General features: G+C 37.4%; 2 protein-coding genes across 2 annotated transcripts in view; one reads left to right on the top strand and one right to left on the bottom strand.

The window, feature by feature from the left end:
* LOC107718665 (fructose-1,6-bisphosphatase 1-like) overlaps positions 1–2,053 on the bottom strand; it is a 23,716-nt gene extending 21,663 nt beyond the window's left edge. Inside the window, exons 1-5 of the mRNA XM_016525856.1 lie at positions 1,823–2,053; positions 1,177–1,339; positions 923–1,015; positions 675–815; positions 439–576 (exon numbers count right to left, since the gene is read on the bottom strand). Coding sequence (XP_016381342.1) covers positions 439–576; positions 675–815; positions 923–1,015; positions 1,177–1,339; positions 1,823–1,992 — 705 coding nt within the window. The 5' untranslated portion in view covers positions 1,993–2,053. The remainder of the gene's footprint in view (positions 1–438; positions 577–674; positions 816–922; positions 1,016–1,176; positions 1,340–1,822) is intronic.
* Positions 2,054–2,481: 428 nt separating this feature from the next.
* Positions 2,482–18,104, top strand: part of LOC107718659 (tetratricopeptide repeat domain 33) — a 21,188-nt gene continuing 5,565 nt past the window's right edge. Inside the window, exons 1-3 of the mRNA XM_016525851.1 lie at positions 2,482–2,559; positions 5,013–5,237; positions 15,783–15,864. Coding sequence (XP_016381337.1) covers positions 5,014–5,237; positions 15,783–15,864 — 306 coding nt within the window. The 5' untranslated portion in view covers positions 2,482–2,559; position 5,013. The remainder of the gene's footprint in view (positions 2,560–5,012; positions 5,238–15,782; positions 15,865–18,104) is intronic.

Raw genomic sequence — 18,104 nt, 5'->3', positions numbered from 1 at the left:
CGTTGTGCACCCGCCTATAGGCGCATATTACTAACACGCTCTTTAAATAACAAAGAAAAAATATTGCGCCAGACGTTAGACCAGGTTTTTGTTGGTCAATGGCGCAGTCTATTTCAGTTGCCTCAAAATAGCAACACGCCAGCAATGCGCCTGAACACACCTCGTTTTCAGACAGCACGCCCATGAGCGCACAAATGGGCGCAAATGCATTTGCTATTTAAACAACGTGGCGCAGGACGTGAAAATGACTGTGTCGGGCTGAAACTAGCAAAAAACACTTGCGTCGCGCCTGGCGCCGCATTGCACCGTGTGTATGATAGGGCCCTTATAGTTAAGATCTGACTCTACCATGATAGTAATGGTTATTAAACAGATAGTAGGATGTTTCTCTAGCTCAGACCCTTTAGTGAAATATTCTCAAAATCTGGAGCCTCTTACCTCTGGGAATTTCTTCTTTTTCAGATATTCTGTCACATCTGGGTAAAAATGTGCTGCGTAGCCTTCATTCAGACTGTAGATCTTTCCCTTCTTCTTAATCTTCACATCCCGGTCTACAAGTATAAACTCACCAATGGCCTAATGATGGAGGAGGAAAGAATGCAGAAAGATGAAGAGGTAATTCAACTATTTACATTTAAATAGGATATGAGGTATGTAACATAATTCTGACTTACAGGATCAAGCATGAAGCAGTTGACACCCTGGCCTGTGGAGAGAACCAGCATGGTAGCACTGCCATAAAGAGCATACCCTGCTGCCACAATGTCTCTGCCACTCCGCAAGGCATCCTTCTCTGAGGGTTCATCATCAGTTTCCTGGAGATCATGTGCACAAACAAACAAACAAAAGCATTTCATTAGTCTTTAGATGACTGTAAAGAGATATGTTTGTACTGCAAATGATATGAAAGCCTGTACTGTACCTTTCTGTAGACTGCAAAAATGGTTCCAATAGAAGCTAAGCAGTCAATGTTTGAAGAGCCATCCAGAGGGTCAAAGCAAACCACGTATTTTCCCTGGGCAAAAAAAGAAAGAAAAAAGTACAGATTCAGGTAGTTTATTGGCCTGTACAGAAATACATCATTACAACATAATTTTACATCATTTACTTTTACTTTAATTAATCAAAGGATTTTTTCAGGTTAAAACAACAACAAAACCAATGATGCACACTTACCCTTTCCTCTGGTTCTATAATGATGGCGTGATCGTTTTCTTCAGACACCAAAACACAGGATGTGAAGGAGGATTTAATCATGTTTATAACAAGATCATTAGACAGGACATCCAACTTTTTCACCTGATCACCTGTAACATTTGTGCTCCCGGCAATTCCATAGCTGAGAAAAAGAAAAAGATAGAATTCGGAACTTATTCATGGCGAATTATGTGGTCTGTATGATTTCTTCACAGTGCTGATAACTTAGGAAAGAGATGACCTTTGCCCCCTATTTCAACAAGAGACAAGGTCTAATCATTGCCTCAGTCTGCAGTGTTTGTTTGCAAAGTAGCTGAAATGAGCAGACGCAACAACACTACATGGCATATAGTAAATATATATGTTCAAATGTGCAAAAACAATGCATCAGAAAAAGCTTTTTGCACAGATGGAAATGAGAGTTTAAATTATTGAAAAGTTTCTAATCAACAGGACACTAAAGCGCATTGTATAGTCTGGGAAGTGATAGTGTGGCTGCACATTCAATACCAATAAATAGAGAAAAGTTTCCTCACTTTTTATACTATAGGAAGCAAAAATGACAGAAACGGTCTGAAAACCACAATATTAAAATGGTGGTAAAGATGCATTAGCAGATACTCACAGATTGGCAATGCCAGCTTTTCTGACTGCAGTGGAAATGGCTTTGATTGCCGTGCACATGGAGTTGAGAAGAGTTGTAAGCTCGCCCGTTCCTTTGGCTTTTCTGCCCTCTTCTAAGACAAACCTGGTGAGGGTCACCACATTAGTATCAAATGCACCTCTGTCTGACATGATGACTGACTGCTAGAGTTCCTGCTGATTCCTGTCGGAAAGGATGTATTAGAATTAAGTGTAGATATATGACTGCGTTTAAAAGGGGAGTGATGGTAGTTTAGCCAATTGCAGATAGAGTTAGAAGGAAGGAGTGGTTTTTTGCACATGTAGTGAATGCAGGTGAGGGCCTGGCTGAAGTCCATAGAGTTTATCACAGATTTCACCCTGAGTGCAGGGGGACAGTCTCTTCAAAACAATGAAGATGATTGTATTAGTTTAGTTTATTTGATCTGTGATTGATTGATTAACATTTTGCAATGTAAATCTACTTTATGCAACAAATTGCATCTAGGTCTCAGTTATAAGATCTGTGCTTACAAAAAAAGTAATACAATTAATGGATGATAAAATCACTGACTATAGTTATTCTATTCTACAGAGAATTTTGCAACATTCATTCATCTGTTTACCTAAAGACCCATATCTGACATAGTTGTAGTGACTAATCATTGATCGGTTGTGCAGAACTGTCAGCAGAAACAGTTTATGTGCACGGGGTGTCCATGATCAATGTGCAGTTCAAAGGTTAGTGTGCTTGATTCTGTTCTGAAGTTTAATTGCACACAAATGAGTGGGGCAGTGAGATTTTATGCAAGATTTTACAAACATGCACTAAATAACTATTCAGAATTCTTAATGGTCCAACTCTGATCTTTGCTGGTTTTCAGGGCTAAAATGATGGTAGCCTACAATATAGTACAATAATAAACTTAATGATGATGATGATGATGATAATTCAAAATGATTAAAATAATATTTTACTATAAACAATCAAAAGCAGGAGAAAGAAGACAAAGATTTATCACAGCTCTTGATTAATACTCCTGGAAGAGATGATATATGTTATGTAATGATTCAACATTTATCAGATAGATCCTTAAAAAATATTTTAAATCTTTTTAACAAGGTATGGAATGCAGGAAATATTCCTTCTTCGTGGAAACATGGAATAATAGTACCAGTAGGCAAACCTGGAAAGGACAAATCCAATCCAATTAGGCCAATCGCATTAACTTCTAATTTATGTAAACTGATGGAAAAAATGATCATACATAGACTAAATGATATATTAGAAATAAAAGGTCTTATATCGCCATATCAGAGTGGATTTAGGGCTGGTATAGTTAGTCGATTTTCAAATACAAATAAAAATTAAGAATGAGAAAGAAACCCCTAAGAACATTATTGCACAGCAGTATTTAGATCAGACTTATCCATCGTGGTTACATATATATACTGATGGTTCTAAAGACCCTCTGGCAGAACAGCTGCTGCAGTATTTATTCCAAAGTTTCATACTAGTATTAAGAAAAGAATAACTGATCATGTATCCGTGTATACAGCAGAATTAATTGCCATGGTGGTAGCACTCCAGTGGGTAGAGGATGTAAAACCAAGGTTAGTAGTAATATGTTCTGACTCTTATGCAGCAATATTGAGCCTTGTTGAAAGAGCATGCAGAACAAGGTAAAATATATGGTGCTATTGTTAAATACATTAAAGAAATAGGATTAATCAGCAGAATTTGGGAATGTGTTTTTATATATATATATATATATACCGGTATATATTTTTTATTCTTCTTTTTTTTTTTTATGTATGTGTATGTGTGTGACGTGTATATATATATATATGGATATGCATATATGAGTTGCTTATTAGTGCTCCACACTCCAGTCCAGTTGGTGGCGGTAATAAAAGGACGGGATTAATAAGTAGAATGTAACTCTCTGTTCCACACTCCGGAGCAGAAGGTGGCGGTAATGCACCTAATTACGCTGGTTGCCAGCCGCCGTTAAAAGCCAAGAAGAAGAAGAAGAAGAAGAAGAAGAAGAGCTGAGTGTGGACAAATCCAAAACATTTGTGAGTAACGCGTCGCATAGGTGAAACCGCAACTTGCCATTGGTGCTGGCGTATTTTGATTTCTATTTATAAATCAGATTTGGCTTTTTCAAACCCATAGTTTTAATTTAGCCTACGTGTTCAGCCGCACGCGCAAACGTAAAGATTCTTTAGAAAATGACAGCACAGAAAGTGCTTTATTGACCGGCGCCTTCAGTTTGTTATTTCACACAATATAAATGTGGCCTGTGCAGTAAATCGCATTGGACTAAAATAGCCATGTGTTACTTAAGAGCTTCACCAGCTTACGCCTGTTATTGACCTCAAGTTGGCTGTTTTACAAGTGTACTTGACCTTCTTGCAGTTACAAGTTCAATATGAGATGACTGAACCTAGAAATTTACAATTGAACTAAGTTAAGCCATTATAAATGCAAAAACAATAATGCATGATGCGTTTGTTTCAGTACAGACAACAACCTTAGTGTGTTAAAAGATTTATTTATTTATTAATATATTATTTAAAAAAAACAAAAACAAACCTCTGTCTATTCCCCATGTTTATCTTCTTTGATTCCAATGGAAAATATAGTGATACAGTGTAGTCTTATGCATTTTATTTAAATCAAAGATTTAATTGTTTTGTCAGTGCTTTTGCATGGAAAAAAACTGTGTAGTATTAAATGAATATAAAACAGTATTTATAATGAGATCATGTAATAGTCTAACAAACAAATAGATCTAAAACTTTTACAGTGCATTGGATACAATACATGCATTGTAGAAAATACCAATACCTTCAAAGTTTGTCCTCAGAATAGTTTTCCAATGTCCTTCTCATGACTTTGACTGAAAATGTACGGTTAAAGGATACACACAGACAATGTCTTTACATTTTATGTAAATATTGTGAACTTGTTAATGAATTACATGTAGTAATTTTCAAAGAATAAGGAAAAATAACAGATCTACCTTCTGAATCACTATCAGAAGTGCTTATTTGTATTGTAAATTTTTTTTTGAAAATGCTTGGCTGTCCTGTTAATTGTTACATTGTAGTATTCACTATTGCTAGTTATACAGTAGCTGTTCCCTCTTTTGAATGGAAAGAAATACATTATATATTTTTTTTTTCAGAATGGCCTCCTTTGGCTGGAAACGTAAGGTGGGGGAAAAAGTTTCCAAGACGACAGTGCAGCAGTTTGAGAAGGACTCGGAGCAGGCGGATAATGAGGATGTGGAGAAGGAGGGAGTTGATTGGCTGCACGTCATCAAACGGCGGCGTGAGGTGCTGCTGGAGGATTGTGCTGCTAAGAGCAAGAGGCTAAAGGATGAAGGGATGCTGCTCGCTGAGCAGGGCAGGTAGATGTTTGTTTGTGTGCTTGTTAGTGTGCTTGTTAAATCCAAATGTCTATTTCCAGCAGTCTTAACAGAGGGCTAAATATTGCAAGTTTGGATGAGCTATTAGGCAACATATGTTGGGGAATAGCAAGAAGTGTGTACAGAAAGAACCAAGTGTTAAACAACATTGCTTTTACTGTTTTTATTTTTTAGTTACAGTCTGAAGCATTATATGTAGTACGAGTCAAAAAGTGAGTCAGTGAGTTGAAATTATGTAAAGACGTTAAATGTTTCCACAGTGTTTTGTGGGTGCACCATTGTAATCTACTCTGTGTTCTGGGCAAAAATTCCCTTGCTTATGTACACTACTGTTTGAAAGTAAGGGGTCAGCAAGATGTTTAGAATGAAATTAAAACTTTCATTCAACAATGACACATTAAAATAATCAAAAGTTAGAGAGTTATAATGTTACAAAACATTCCTATTTCAAATGAATGCTGTTTTTTTTTCTTTATTCATCAAAGAATCCTAAAAAAAAAAAAAAAAAACTGTTACAGTTTCCACAAAATAATAAGCAGGGCAATGGTTTTCAACCATTCAACCATCAATGGTTTTCTTGAGCACCAAATCAACATATATGATTTCTGAAGGATCATGTGACACTGAAGACTGGAGTAACGGCTGCTGAAAATTCAGCTTTGCCATCACATGAATAAATTACATTTTAAAATGTATTAAATTACAAAGCAGTTAATTTAAATTGTAAAAAATATTACTGTTTTTACATTTTCGTCATTTCAAAATATTACTGTTTTACCGTATTTTTGATAAAATAAATGCATTCTTGGTGAACATCAAAAACATAAAAAAATCTAACCGACTCCAAACATTTGAACAATAGCATATACACACATACAAATTGGTATGACATTGATATCCTGGTTTTGACAGGTAGCTGTCTGTCTGCTTGATTTGAAAAGACAAGTCACATAATAAGATACTTGTTGGCCCCTGGAAAACCTCTCTCATCTTACCTGATTTTCAGTAAGTACGTTTTTTACAGTCTGGCAGCGTGTGCCAGCCAAATTCCTTCCAGGAAAAACTGACAGCTGTTTTGCCTTTACGGTTATTCATCTGTTAGTTGTTATTTAAGCAGGTCAATGCATTGGCCAGGAACATGACAAAGCAGTTATTGTCAATGACAGAAACAGAGTTCTTAGAGTCAACAACAAAGAAGATAAGTAGCGGGTCTTACGGTGTCAATTATAACAGTGCCACATCCATCCAGCAGATGGGACTGTGGGTTCGCTATGGACTCTCTGCATGTGGATGTCACTTGTTTAACCTGTTCACCCAAAATATGCTGGCTCATACAAAACTATTATATGGCTTCAGAAGACCTAAAATATAGTGCAGAAGTTTTATGGGGTATAATGCTTTTTATGGTGCCCTTTTTGTAATTTTGGAACTTGACAGCCCAGACCCCTATGCAAATGAATTATATATACAGTACATTTCTGGGTTTGCTATGCTTTTAAAAACATTGACTTATAACCAACTATTTACATTATTCATCCTGAATGAAAAATATAAACTGAGCACATATTAGCAAGGATAAAGCTGTTTATTATATCACTTTTCAAAGCAAATCTTGTGCTTTGTTTATTTCAAGTAGAAAAAAGGATTACATCTGTCTACTTCTATTGAAATTTATTCTTTTAAAGACTTTCATGAAGTAAGCCCGACACCGGCCGGAGAGGCCTAGACAGGAGTTCAGTACAGTATGAAGAAGCTGAAAATTTTAGCACTCAAATGGGACTTTTGGTTTTAGCATATCTGTGAAAAGCTCAACCAACGGTCATGAAGTGCAACCAACCTGAAAGGTAATACACTCCAATATGCGCTTTTTGTTTTCATTATTTATTTTCAAAGATAATAAGTAATTATTTCATTGTTTAATATGCACCCTCTTCTCATGGAGGCAGCATTTCTTATATGAATCAATGTAGCAGGTGTGTCTGTAAAAACCTTAGGATGATCCTCATCTCTTTGAGCTGAGTGGGTGTTACGAAATATGAGATGGAGAGGAAAAAGGGCTTCTTTCTCAAGTTTCTCATCCTTTTACCACTTAATCGGAACAATAAGTCAAATTAGGCCGCTTGTTTTCTCAGTGTCCAAAGAAAGGCAATAAAACGTCATAGCCAGCAAGCATTTGAGGAGGATAAAAGAATAGCTTGAACTTACTGGAAGATGGTTTAGAGGCATGTATTAAACTCAAGCTGCTGTTATTGCATCCTTACCCTGTAAAGCCTTAAAGGGGTCATATGATGCAATTTCAATTTTTCCTTTCTCTTTGGAGTGTTACAAGCTCTTGGTGCATAAAGAAGATCTGTAAAATTGCAAAGACTCGACGCGTTTCAGAAAAGCGGGGCATAGAGGAGAAACAATAATGTACAGTATGTGGAAAATAATGTGTTTTTTTAACCTTAAACCGCATAAACACATTTCATTACACCAAATACACAAAATAATGTTATTTTTAGCAACGTCATATGACCCCTTTAACAAGTCCATGAGAGGTCAGGGTGAAGTGTCACTCTTCAATTTTACAATCTTTTAGCTCCTTCTTTTCTTCTCCACTCTCTTTGTCTCCGTCCTTGTTTGGATTCCTTTAAGAGCTGTAGTCTGAAATGTTTTTTAATGGCATGATTAAGCAGCACTTTGACTCAAACTGTGTAATAATGCACCGTAGGCCGCTGCCGCTCATGATGTGATTACCGTAGCACTATGCCAATATTTGTTGCACCTGCTTTTCAGAGAAATTAAAGGAAGGCCGGATAGTGTTTGCTAGAAAATGTGACCCTGGACCTCAAAACCAGTCTTAAGTCGCTGGGGTATATTTGTAGCAATAGCCAAATAAACATTGTATGGGTCAAAATTATCGATTTTTCTTTTATGCCAAAAATCATTAGGATATTAAGTAAAGATCATGTTCCATGAAGATATTTTGTAAATTTCCAATTTTGATTTTTTTGCACCCTTGATTCCAGATTTTCAAATAGTTGTATCTCGGCAAAATATTGTCCTATCCTAACAAACCATACATCAATGGAAAGCTTATTTATTCAGCTTTCAGATTATGTATAAATCTGCATTTCGAGAAATTTACCCTTATGATTGGTTTTGTGGTACAGGGTCACAAATCTGATGATGTCTCTAAAGCGTTGGTAGCAGCTGGTCTTTGGTGAGATGTTGAATCTATTTATTGCCAGATCAAGTCAAGTAAATGACAGGGTCACAGGTTTAGGTGTTTATGTATAATTACCCCTTTGGCTCTGTCTTGCTAAAGGGACCGGTTGTCCCTGTAGTGTTCTTTGGCTGCAGATTTGGTGATTTGAATTTTGGTGTAAACAGTCTTGCCGTTGGGCTCATAAAATTTACTGAAAATAGCAGGTAACCGTATAACGTGTGCAAAATGTTTGACTGTACCTTTTGACTGCTGAGTAAAGAAGTTTTTTTAAAAAAATAATCATAATTAAAGATATCCATGTGGGGATAAATGTTCTACTGGTTTTTGTACAAACTGTTCTTCTTTTTTTATTGCTACTGGAGATTTTGATTGTTTTATCATGCATAGGATGATCTTCAAAAAAGAAAAAGGAAAAATTAAGGTTTGCACACTGCATTACTTGTCCTTTTTTTACTCTTCGTTAAGTGTCCCATTTAACTGAGGAGGGCAAAAATAGCACTGTGTTACCAGGGAGTCCAAAGCTCATCAGACCTTGGTGCATTCATTCATGTCATGCTTTAAGAATATGAAGTGAATCTAGACCCCAGTAGATCTGAATATATTTTAATGTATTGGAAATCTGGAACAAATTGAAATGAATGAAGGATACATAAAATGCCCACATTCACATATAAAACTTTAAAGTTTGTGGAAGTGCGCACATAATCAATTTATATATTTTACATATACTATCTGAATAGGATGATTACTCAAAGTAGTCTATGTATCCCTCATAGATTTTTATTGTAGAAATGTAGTGTGTATCTGGAGGTATCAATGCATATTTCAGTCAATGTTTTTACATTTCTGTTTGGTCCCAATTTATATTAGGTGGCCTTAACTAATATGTACTTAAATTTAAATGAATCATTTGGAACAATGCACTTATTGTGTACAATCATGTTTTTACATTGTACTTATATTTTAAAAAATACCTGCATGTAATTACATCTGTAATTAATTTCTGTAATTACACTGTCGACCCATCCCTTACATCTTAACTCACCCTTAAACCTACCCATACCACCAAACCTGTCCCTAACCTTACCCATATCCCAACTCAATTGCAGCAGAAGTGTTTTGGGTAACACTTTATTTTAAGATGTCCTTGTTACACGTTACATGTATTTACTATTATAATAACAACAGTAAATAATAACAGTTAATTATGCATAATTACATGCAAATAACTCTAAGCCGAACCCTAACCAGTAACCATACAGTAAGTACACGTAGTTCATTAATATTATTCAGTACTTAAATATATAACTACACTGTAACAAGGACACCTTAAAATAAAGTGTAACCATGTTTTGCAATACAATATGAACACAGTAATTACATTGTATGTATTTTTTGATGCAAGTGCATAGTAGTTAAGGCCACCTATTATATGGGACCATTTGCTGTACAATAGTGCAGATGCTACGGCAGGTTATTTGAGGTGACCGTTTCATTCACATTCTCACAAAAGACTTAAACGTCTTTTATTACTTTAAATCACATTTACATTTAACATATTCTAGCCATTATAGCTGGGGTCAATGATGATGCTCTGTTAAACAATGGTCCTGGCTAATGCTTTACACCAGTAAGTGAAAGCCCAGCAGCCCCCGAAGAGGCGTGTTGCCCTTGGCGACTCTTATAATCAAGTTTTTTGGAGAATAAGTGGATTGTGATAAGGAAATTACATGGAGCTGGAGGAAAGTGGGTACAGGTCAACACAGTGCACTCACTAGGCTGCATTTGAAACTCACTTTGTGTTTTTAAAACTGAAAGAGTGTAAAATATTAGGTCTAGAATCGCCACTCCTATCCAACTGTAGTGCCATGCTTAGAAGATGCATTATATTTATTTCTAACCCAATATAACAAGTTAGTTCTTGAGCTGCATGGGAGTTTTGAAAGCTGGATTTTCTCAGCAGTTTGCTTACTTTGCCATTTAACCCTGAGACCAATTAGTTATCCCAGTATTAACATGACTTTCACTTTGTTTCTTTTACTTTTTGATGGGGCTTTTCTTTCTTATAAACTTCCACTCAGTTAGATCAAGGCTTACAGCCATTGTTACTGATTATAAACTGCTGCATAGTTAACCTGATAATGCAACACTTTAACCATTTTAACATGTGAAAATAATTTGGATACGTATTTGACTTTTTGCCACATGACTTAAGTGTAAACACTCAGGTTGGAAAAATTAGATTTTTATCTCACTCGAAACTCATCTTAATTACCTATATATATATTTGTTATATATATAGTTCAGTCATGAAACTCTAGATGGCGCAGGCAGACGGGTTGTTGATATTCTGTTGATATTCAGAGAGTTAAATGACTTGGCACAAGCTGATTGGTTCATACTGCATATGCAGTCAATGAGCTTTCTGCCTTGCATTTATATGGCTGTCTAGCATTCACTTGAGATTCTTGCAGCGTGATAAGGAAATTACATGGAGCTGGAGGAAAGTGGGTACAGGTCAACACAGTGCACTCACTAGGCTGCATTTGAAACTCACTTTGTGTTTTTAAAACTGAAAGAGTGTAAAATATTAGGTCTAGAATCGCCACTGCTATCCAACTGTAGTGCCATGCTTAGAAGATGCATTATATTTATTTCTAACCCAATATAACAAGTTAGTTCTTGAGCTGCATGGGAGTTTTGAAAGCTGGATTTTCTCAGCAGTTTGCTTACTTTGCCATTTAACCCTGAGACCAATTAGTTATCCCAGTATTAACATGACTTTCACTTTGTTTCTTTTACTTTTTGATGGGGCTTTTCTTTCTTATAAACTTCCACTCAGTTAGATCAAGGCTTACAGCCATTGTTACTGATTATAAACTGCTGCATAGTTAACCTGATAATGCAACACTTTAACCATTTTAACATGTGAAAATAATTTGGATACGTATTTGACTTTTTGCCACATGACTTAAGTGTAAACACTCAGGTTGGAAAAATTAGATTTTTATCTCACTCGAAACTCATCTTAATTACCTATATATATATTTGTTATATATATAGTTCAGTCATGAAACTCTAGATGGCGCAGGCAGACGGGTTGTTGATATTCTGTTGATATTCAGAGAGTTAAATGACTTGGCACAAGCTGATTGGTTCATACTGCATATGCAGTCAATGAGCTTTCTGCCTTGCATTTATATGGCTGTCTAGCATTCACTTGAGATTCTTGCAGCGCGCTTTCAGAGTTTATCTGAAACCCTCCACCTTCCCCAGCTCCACCTGTGTAGATCTGCTATGGTTTATTTTATATGCTATTTGTGCAGCAGCAGTATGTCTTAAATACTCACGGGCGGCACCGTATCGCCATATGCATTGGCAGTAGCAAGTTCCTGTACTTGCTTGCAGCAGCAGCAATAATCTACAACTACAGCAATAACCAACAGCAGCAGCAATTCAGCAGCAGCACCAGTAGCGTAGCAGATCTATTCCGCCAAGACCAACTACATTAACATTGTCATATCCATCACCATGCTAAAATCTTCAGAGAGTTGTCATGATTGAAATATATTTGAAGTGGATCAAAACCTTTTCAAAGTCAAAGTTGTCCTAAAACCTTAAACCAAAATGCGTTCTTGTCTTAGGACAACTCTGATGAACTTTTTTGATCCACGTCAAATGTTGACTACTGTGTATATATATATATATATATTTATATAGTGAAAGGGTGTAAAACTTGCTTTCAACAGTGTGCTTTCACTCAGTTTTTTTATACATTAAACAAAACATTATATCATATTACCATATGCAGTTCAGTGTAGGAGAGTTTTCTGTTTTGACCATTATGTGAAATCAGCCAAATTTCATCATGTGAAAACGACACCCTATAATCCTTATCTCATTGATGTTCAGTAAGTTGTCTGTCATGAAAAATGTGACCGAACAGATGGCTTGTGTCTCCTGTCAGTAATGTTGACACATGTCAGAGCTTTTCCGCTATTAGTGGGACTATTTCCTGGGTGACATTCATTTTGAGTTAAACTTTCCTGCCATACTTCATTAAGTGGGATGAAATGAGACCATTTGTAAGTTTCCATTGCAGAACTGATTTTACAGATGTCTGAAATTTAAGTTCTGAAAGTGCTAACAGTTCAAAAGTGATAGATTTTGCTACCAAACAACAGAAATAGCAGGTGACTTATTATTACCTAGCATATTCCTAATGCTGGACTCAACTTCAATTTCCATGTCTTGCTGATAAATTTGCTTATTTAGCATATTCTGTGATATTAAGACTTAATGCTTGAATATTATTAAATTCCTCAATAATCACATTGTCTTGTTTTTAATCTGCCTTTTTAAATTAAAAAAAGAGATTAAGTTTGCAGGGGGTTCGTGAAATATTGACGTCTAAGGCGCAGTTACAAAGGAACAGACAAATAGTACTTTGACATTGCATAGTGTCAGTGTCACTTACATTAAGGGTGACGATAATTGCACACAACATCACTCAGTTTCACGTGACTCCTGGCTCAACATGGATATAAAGGCAGCGCCATACAGTCTGTGTCCCAGCGTCCTCATGAGGGGAGGAACAGGGCTTCCAGACATCATAGTGTAGAAATGCTTTGTCAAATATTGTACCAAGATACTAGCACATTGTACTGTGATGTTGTAGATGTTTTGCCTGCTCAGTGCATCATTGGATATATTGACACTGCTAACCATTTTGCCCAGTTCTGATTTTCTGATCAAATTTTTTTTGAGGGTCTACAGTACACATGATCTTTAAAATTTGGTTCATATCAAACATTGGTCAATAATTCTATAGATGCTCTCCTGCCACTTTGCTTAGGTCCAGCTGTAAAGTGAATTTAACTCACTGTTGTGTTTGTGAGTACCTTCTTTTTTCCCTGTGCCAAGTTGTCTCTATTTGCAGTGCATATGTCCAAAGATCTTGTAGTGTTATTTATAACGTCTGTGTAATGAGAAATCTTTTTTTATGAGGGTTTCATTCACGTACGAAGACCGCATTACTTTTACAGATTTGACTCTGTGTGTGTTCTTACATTTTAGATGAGGTGGAGACCTTTTTTTTAAGGGTTTTTAGTGCTTTCTCCATGTCATTTGTCACACAAAACGTTTGTGGTTTCTCAAAACCACACCCAAACATGCTTTCACACTACCACATGTAGCACATGGTTTTTATTGCAAGTCGGAGAAGAAAAATAACAAGATGTTTTTTTTGCAAACACTTGTCTTACTTTTCTACTAATAATGTAGATTGTGACAGAGCATATATGTAATTTAAAATGTATTACATAGCTGGCTGACCTTTGTTCCCATAACATTGCCTGAGGTGTTCCAACATATTATGCTGTTGAAGTTAATATTAAATACGGAAAATTCCATGTATTGAATCAGTGAAAAGTTTTGTTTACCATGTTTTGCGCAGTCAGCTAATTTTATGTTACTCTAGTGTGAGGTACGTTTGAAAATATGAACAGGAGTACACCTTTCCTCATACCTACAGTACGCCCACTTTTGCAGGTACAGTAACACTATGTACTTTTTGCCTTTCCATAGCTTATGACGTCTTTCACAATCATGTACTTGGAAAATATCTAGTAAATTCGTTTTAACTGACTTTGAGGGGTTTTTTTCCTTCCCCTGTGGGCGCTTTAATGAATTCCTTCATAGGAAGCCCTTATCTCATCAATTACCACAGGTCTCTAAACAGTATCCCATGCTTCTGTTTAATCACTGTATATTATTTGCATGATAAACACAGACATGGCACAGCCTAACGAATCTTAACCATTTTTATGGACTCTTAGAAAAATGGCATGCTGTATTTGCCCAGCTGATGTTTAACACTAGCTTAGTTTTTTACTAGCTTACATTGTGTAAATACAGGAGCTGGTTCTGTGAAGAGGAGGTGACTGCTTGGTCTGGAGAATTACAGGAATTTATAAGGGCTTAAAATTCAAAGTCTTCTATTTAATGTGGTAATGAGGTCAGACCCTCATTGCCAGCATTTCCAACAAGTGACATGTTTTGAAATGTGAACTTCTCATTTCAAAATTTGGGACGTAGGTACAGTAATTACTTTGGTTTTCTTAGAAGGCTGCATGTTCTGACATAAAGCATTCAAGCACACAATGTACCTCTACGTCTGTTTTCAAAACAGCTGATCAATTAACCAGCAAACAAGCCTTTTGGTTTTTTTCACAATGAAAAAAATGGCCTGATCATTTACTGTCAAATTGTCTACACAAGATTAGTAGTATGCCAAGAATCTAAACACAGCCTAGTGTCAAATAACATTGTCTTTCAGCCTTTTTAGTCCTTATAAAGTTTTATTTTGGGGAAACTTACTCCTCATGTCCTATTTCCCCAAGAACATTCCTTTGCACCCTAAAACGTAAAATTTTATGATGCAAGTATCTTTAATATTTAGACTGTTTTCTTTTGTGTAATGGTTATAGTCATAAGAAAGTGATTTTTTTTAAACCCCATATTCTGATGAGCTATCAAAACACTTATTTATACTCTTTTGTCAGTTAGCTTTTTCTGGAGGGACGGAAAACGAGAAGACTTGCAGTTGCATGTGTTAAACCTGTCGTCAAATATCCTGTTTTACTCCTTACATACCTTATGTTGCTCACTCTGCCTCAATTGTCGTGAGGGTCTGTGTGTGCATACATCCATTATATTATAGTATATTATATATTTTGCAAACCAGAAAGCTCTCATGTGTATGCTTAGAAATATGTGTCTTGCCTTTATAGCTAAAATTTATTTATTCGCCAAGTCTTGATAAGCTACTCAAAATGCATGCTTTCTTTAGCCATCGCAATTGCTGTTCTATTTATTAAAATCGCCTGTTTTTCTGATGCTTACCAGTTAACAGACTCGCTAGAGATGTGTTTGAATCATCTATTGTATCAGTGTGAATTTGCTTTTCATTCAGCCCAACAAATATTTGTTGTGCGCTTGGTACGAATAAGACTATTCACTGGCAATTGTTTTAGCTTTTTCGTTCACTGTAGGTGTTGTATAATAATTTAAATTCCATTTGTCATATGAATCCACCTTGCTAAACAGATTTTGCATGCTAGACATTTGGCCTTTGATAACAGTTTGATTGTAAGTGTTATAATAATGAAGTGATTTAATAAATGTGTGCAGCAGTGTTTGTGTTCTTGTACGTGCATTTGCACTATGTGTGTTTAAACATAATGTAGTTGTTATGCGTGTTTGATATTTTAAATAATCATTTACAGGAGTATTTTCTGTATATGTGTTTGCTGTAGGAACTGGGAGGCATTGAAGAGGTGGGATGAGGCGATTCAGCTCACACCAGACGATGCTGTGCTGTATGAGATGAAGTCGCAGGTAAAAAAGAAAATCTGCTAAGTTCATTCACACTATAAAATTAATTTGAATGTAAATGGTAAGTCTGCAATAGTGGAATTTACCGCAGATGTAGAGACACACAGCTGTTATGCTGACACATTATTTTCCTCTCTTCTCTCTTTCTCTCCGGCTGTTATTTTCATTTCCTCCTCCCCAAGTTTCACTGTCCAAACACACTCCCTATTTGTGGCTTTATAACAGAACATTTTGACATTTTGTTTTTTTCCCCTTCTTTTTGTATTGTACCTTCTCGTCTCTCACCGTCTTGTGCTGTTACCACACAAACAGTATCTTACATAGAGAACATGATGGACATACTGTATCTGTCCTTGTCTCTGGATGGAATTATTATTCCTTGAGGACGCCACCGATTTTAGATAGCGATCCTAAATATGCAACCCACATCAACATAAATAAATGATGCCATTTAGCAGATGCTTTCTCATGTCTTAATGTAGGGAAAGCCCCGTTGGGTTTAAGTGTCTTGCACAAGAGCACACTGGTGATCTGACAAAGCTGTTACACTATGTCATTAACTCACCAGTTCATGAGTCACATTTGCTTGGGATCAGACATGGGATCCTTCAAGTTAGTAACCTAGATATGTGGTAATCATCTTTCTACCACCTCTGTATTTGTGAGGAAATGTGTTGAACACAATGAAATGTTATAAACAGTGTTGAAGGAGTACTGTGTTTCTTTCATTACCCTGTCTGACTAATAAAAAATAACAAAAATTATATATTATTGATTGTATTTTTGTTGTTCACTGAATGTTGGTTAAAATTGTCATGAACAGGATCATGGATGGAGTTTGCTTCAGCTGATGGTGGGCTGTTTATAAAAAAATATGTTTACAGATCACATTAATATGTTAACAGCTTGTAATGAATAGTAAACCTGTTTTACGATGATGAATGACAGCGTTAAGACCATAAAAGAAAGAAAAGCACTTTGACGACCCTCCAGGCGGGCTGCTCCCTCAACGTTAACAAGCCAGAGCAACGTCTTCATCCAGTGTACACATGGGAAAATGTTTGTAAGCACCTGCTTTTGTACAAATCAGATGGTATCAGGATATATTTGTAAAATATTTGCATAATGCTCACAGAAAATCATCGATTAAAATCACGGAATAGATAATTGTCACGTTTCACTGGGAGGAAGGAACGAGGAGACATAGGAGAATACTTCAACATGGAATTTAATGGAACAAGCAACGGGGTAATCACAGGACCTCAAGGAAGACATATAACAGCTGACACAGACTCAGGGAAACACAGGGTTTAAATGCTAGGGGCAAATGATATAATTAATCAGACACAGCTGGAACCAAATAAACATAATGAGGACAGGAACAGGAAGACCAAAAATGGGCATAAGAGGGAGGGAAACACAAGGCACAGGAACACAAGACTGACATTTACTCCCCCCTCCCGGAAGGCGCGTCCCGCGGCGTGACAACATCCAATGGGGAGGGGGGGTGGTCGCTCTGGAGGCCTCTAGGGACAGGGTCACTGGACGAAAGGCCTCCAGGGCGATGCCCATTCCGGGACCCATAGCGGAGCAGGGAGCTCGGGGAGCCATGGCGGAGCAGGTGACTCAGGAGGCCATGGTGGAGCGGGGAGCTCGGGGAGCCATGGCGGTGCAGGGAGCTCGGGAGGCCATGGCGGTTTCCTGGGCTCAACGGGGGATCAGGAGCCCTCCCTGGGCTTAACTGTGTATCAGGAGCCCTTCCTGGGCTTAACGGGGGATCTGGAGCCCTCCCTGGGCTTAACGGGGGATCAGGAGCTCTCCGTGTGCTATACTCAGGAACAGGAGCCCTCCGTGGGCTAAACTCGGGAACAGGATCCCTCCGTGGGCTGAACTCAGGAACAGGAGCCCACTCTGGGCTGGTTTCAGGGACTGGGAAGTGCTTACAAGAAGCTGGCACTGGAGGGCGCTCTGGAGGAGCAGGTACAGCAAGGCGCTTTCGAGGAGCAGGCACTGGAGCAAACTCAGGGGCTGGAGCCGACACTGGAACGAGCTCTGGGGCTGGGATGAGGGCTGTGAACAGTCTTTTCTTCCTCATCCTCCTCCCTTGGTTATGGGTGAATTGGGCGGCCGGCGGGCTTGTCGTTGCTGCGGCCGGCGGGCTCGACATCGGCGCAGCCGGCAGGCTTGAATGCTGAACGGCCGGCGGGCGGACTTGTGGGAGCAGCAGCCGGTGGGCTTGACCT

Source organism: Sinocyclocheilus rhinocerous, unplaced genomic scaffold, assembly GCF_001515625.1.
Source record: "Sinocyclocheilus rhinocerous isolate Xijiao unplaced genomic scaffold, SAMN03320098_v1.1 scaffold873, whole genome shotgun sequence".
Lineage (NCBI taxonomy): Eukaryota > Metazoa > Chordata > Actinopteri > Cypriniformes > Cyprinidae > Sinocyclocheilus > Sinocyclocheilus rhinocerous.
Note: the sequence above shows the minus strand (reverse complement) of the source record. Positions and strands in the feature narration are given on the sequence as shown.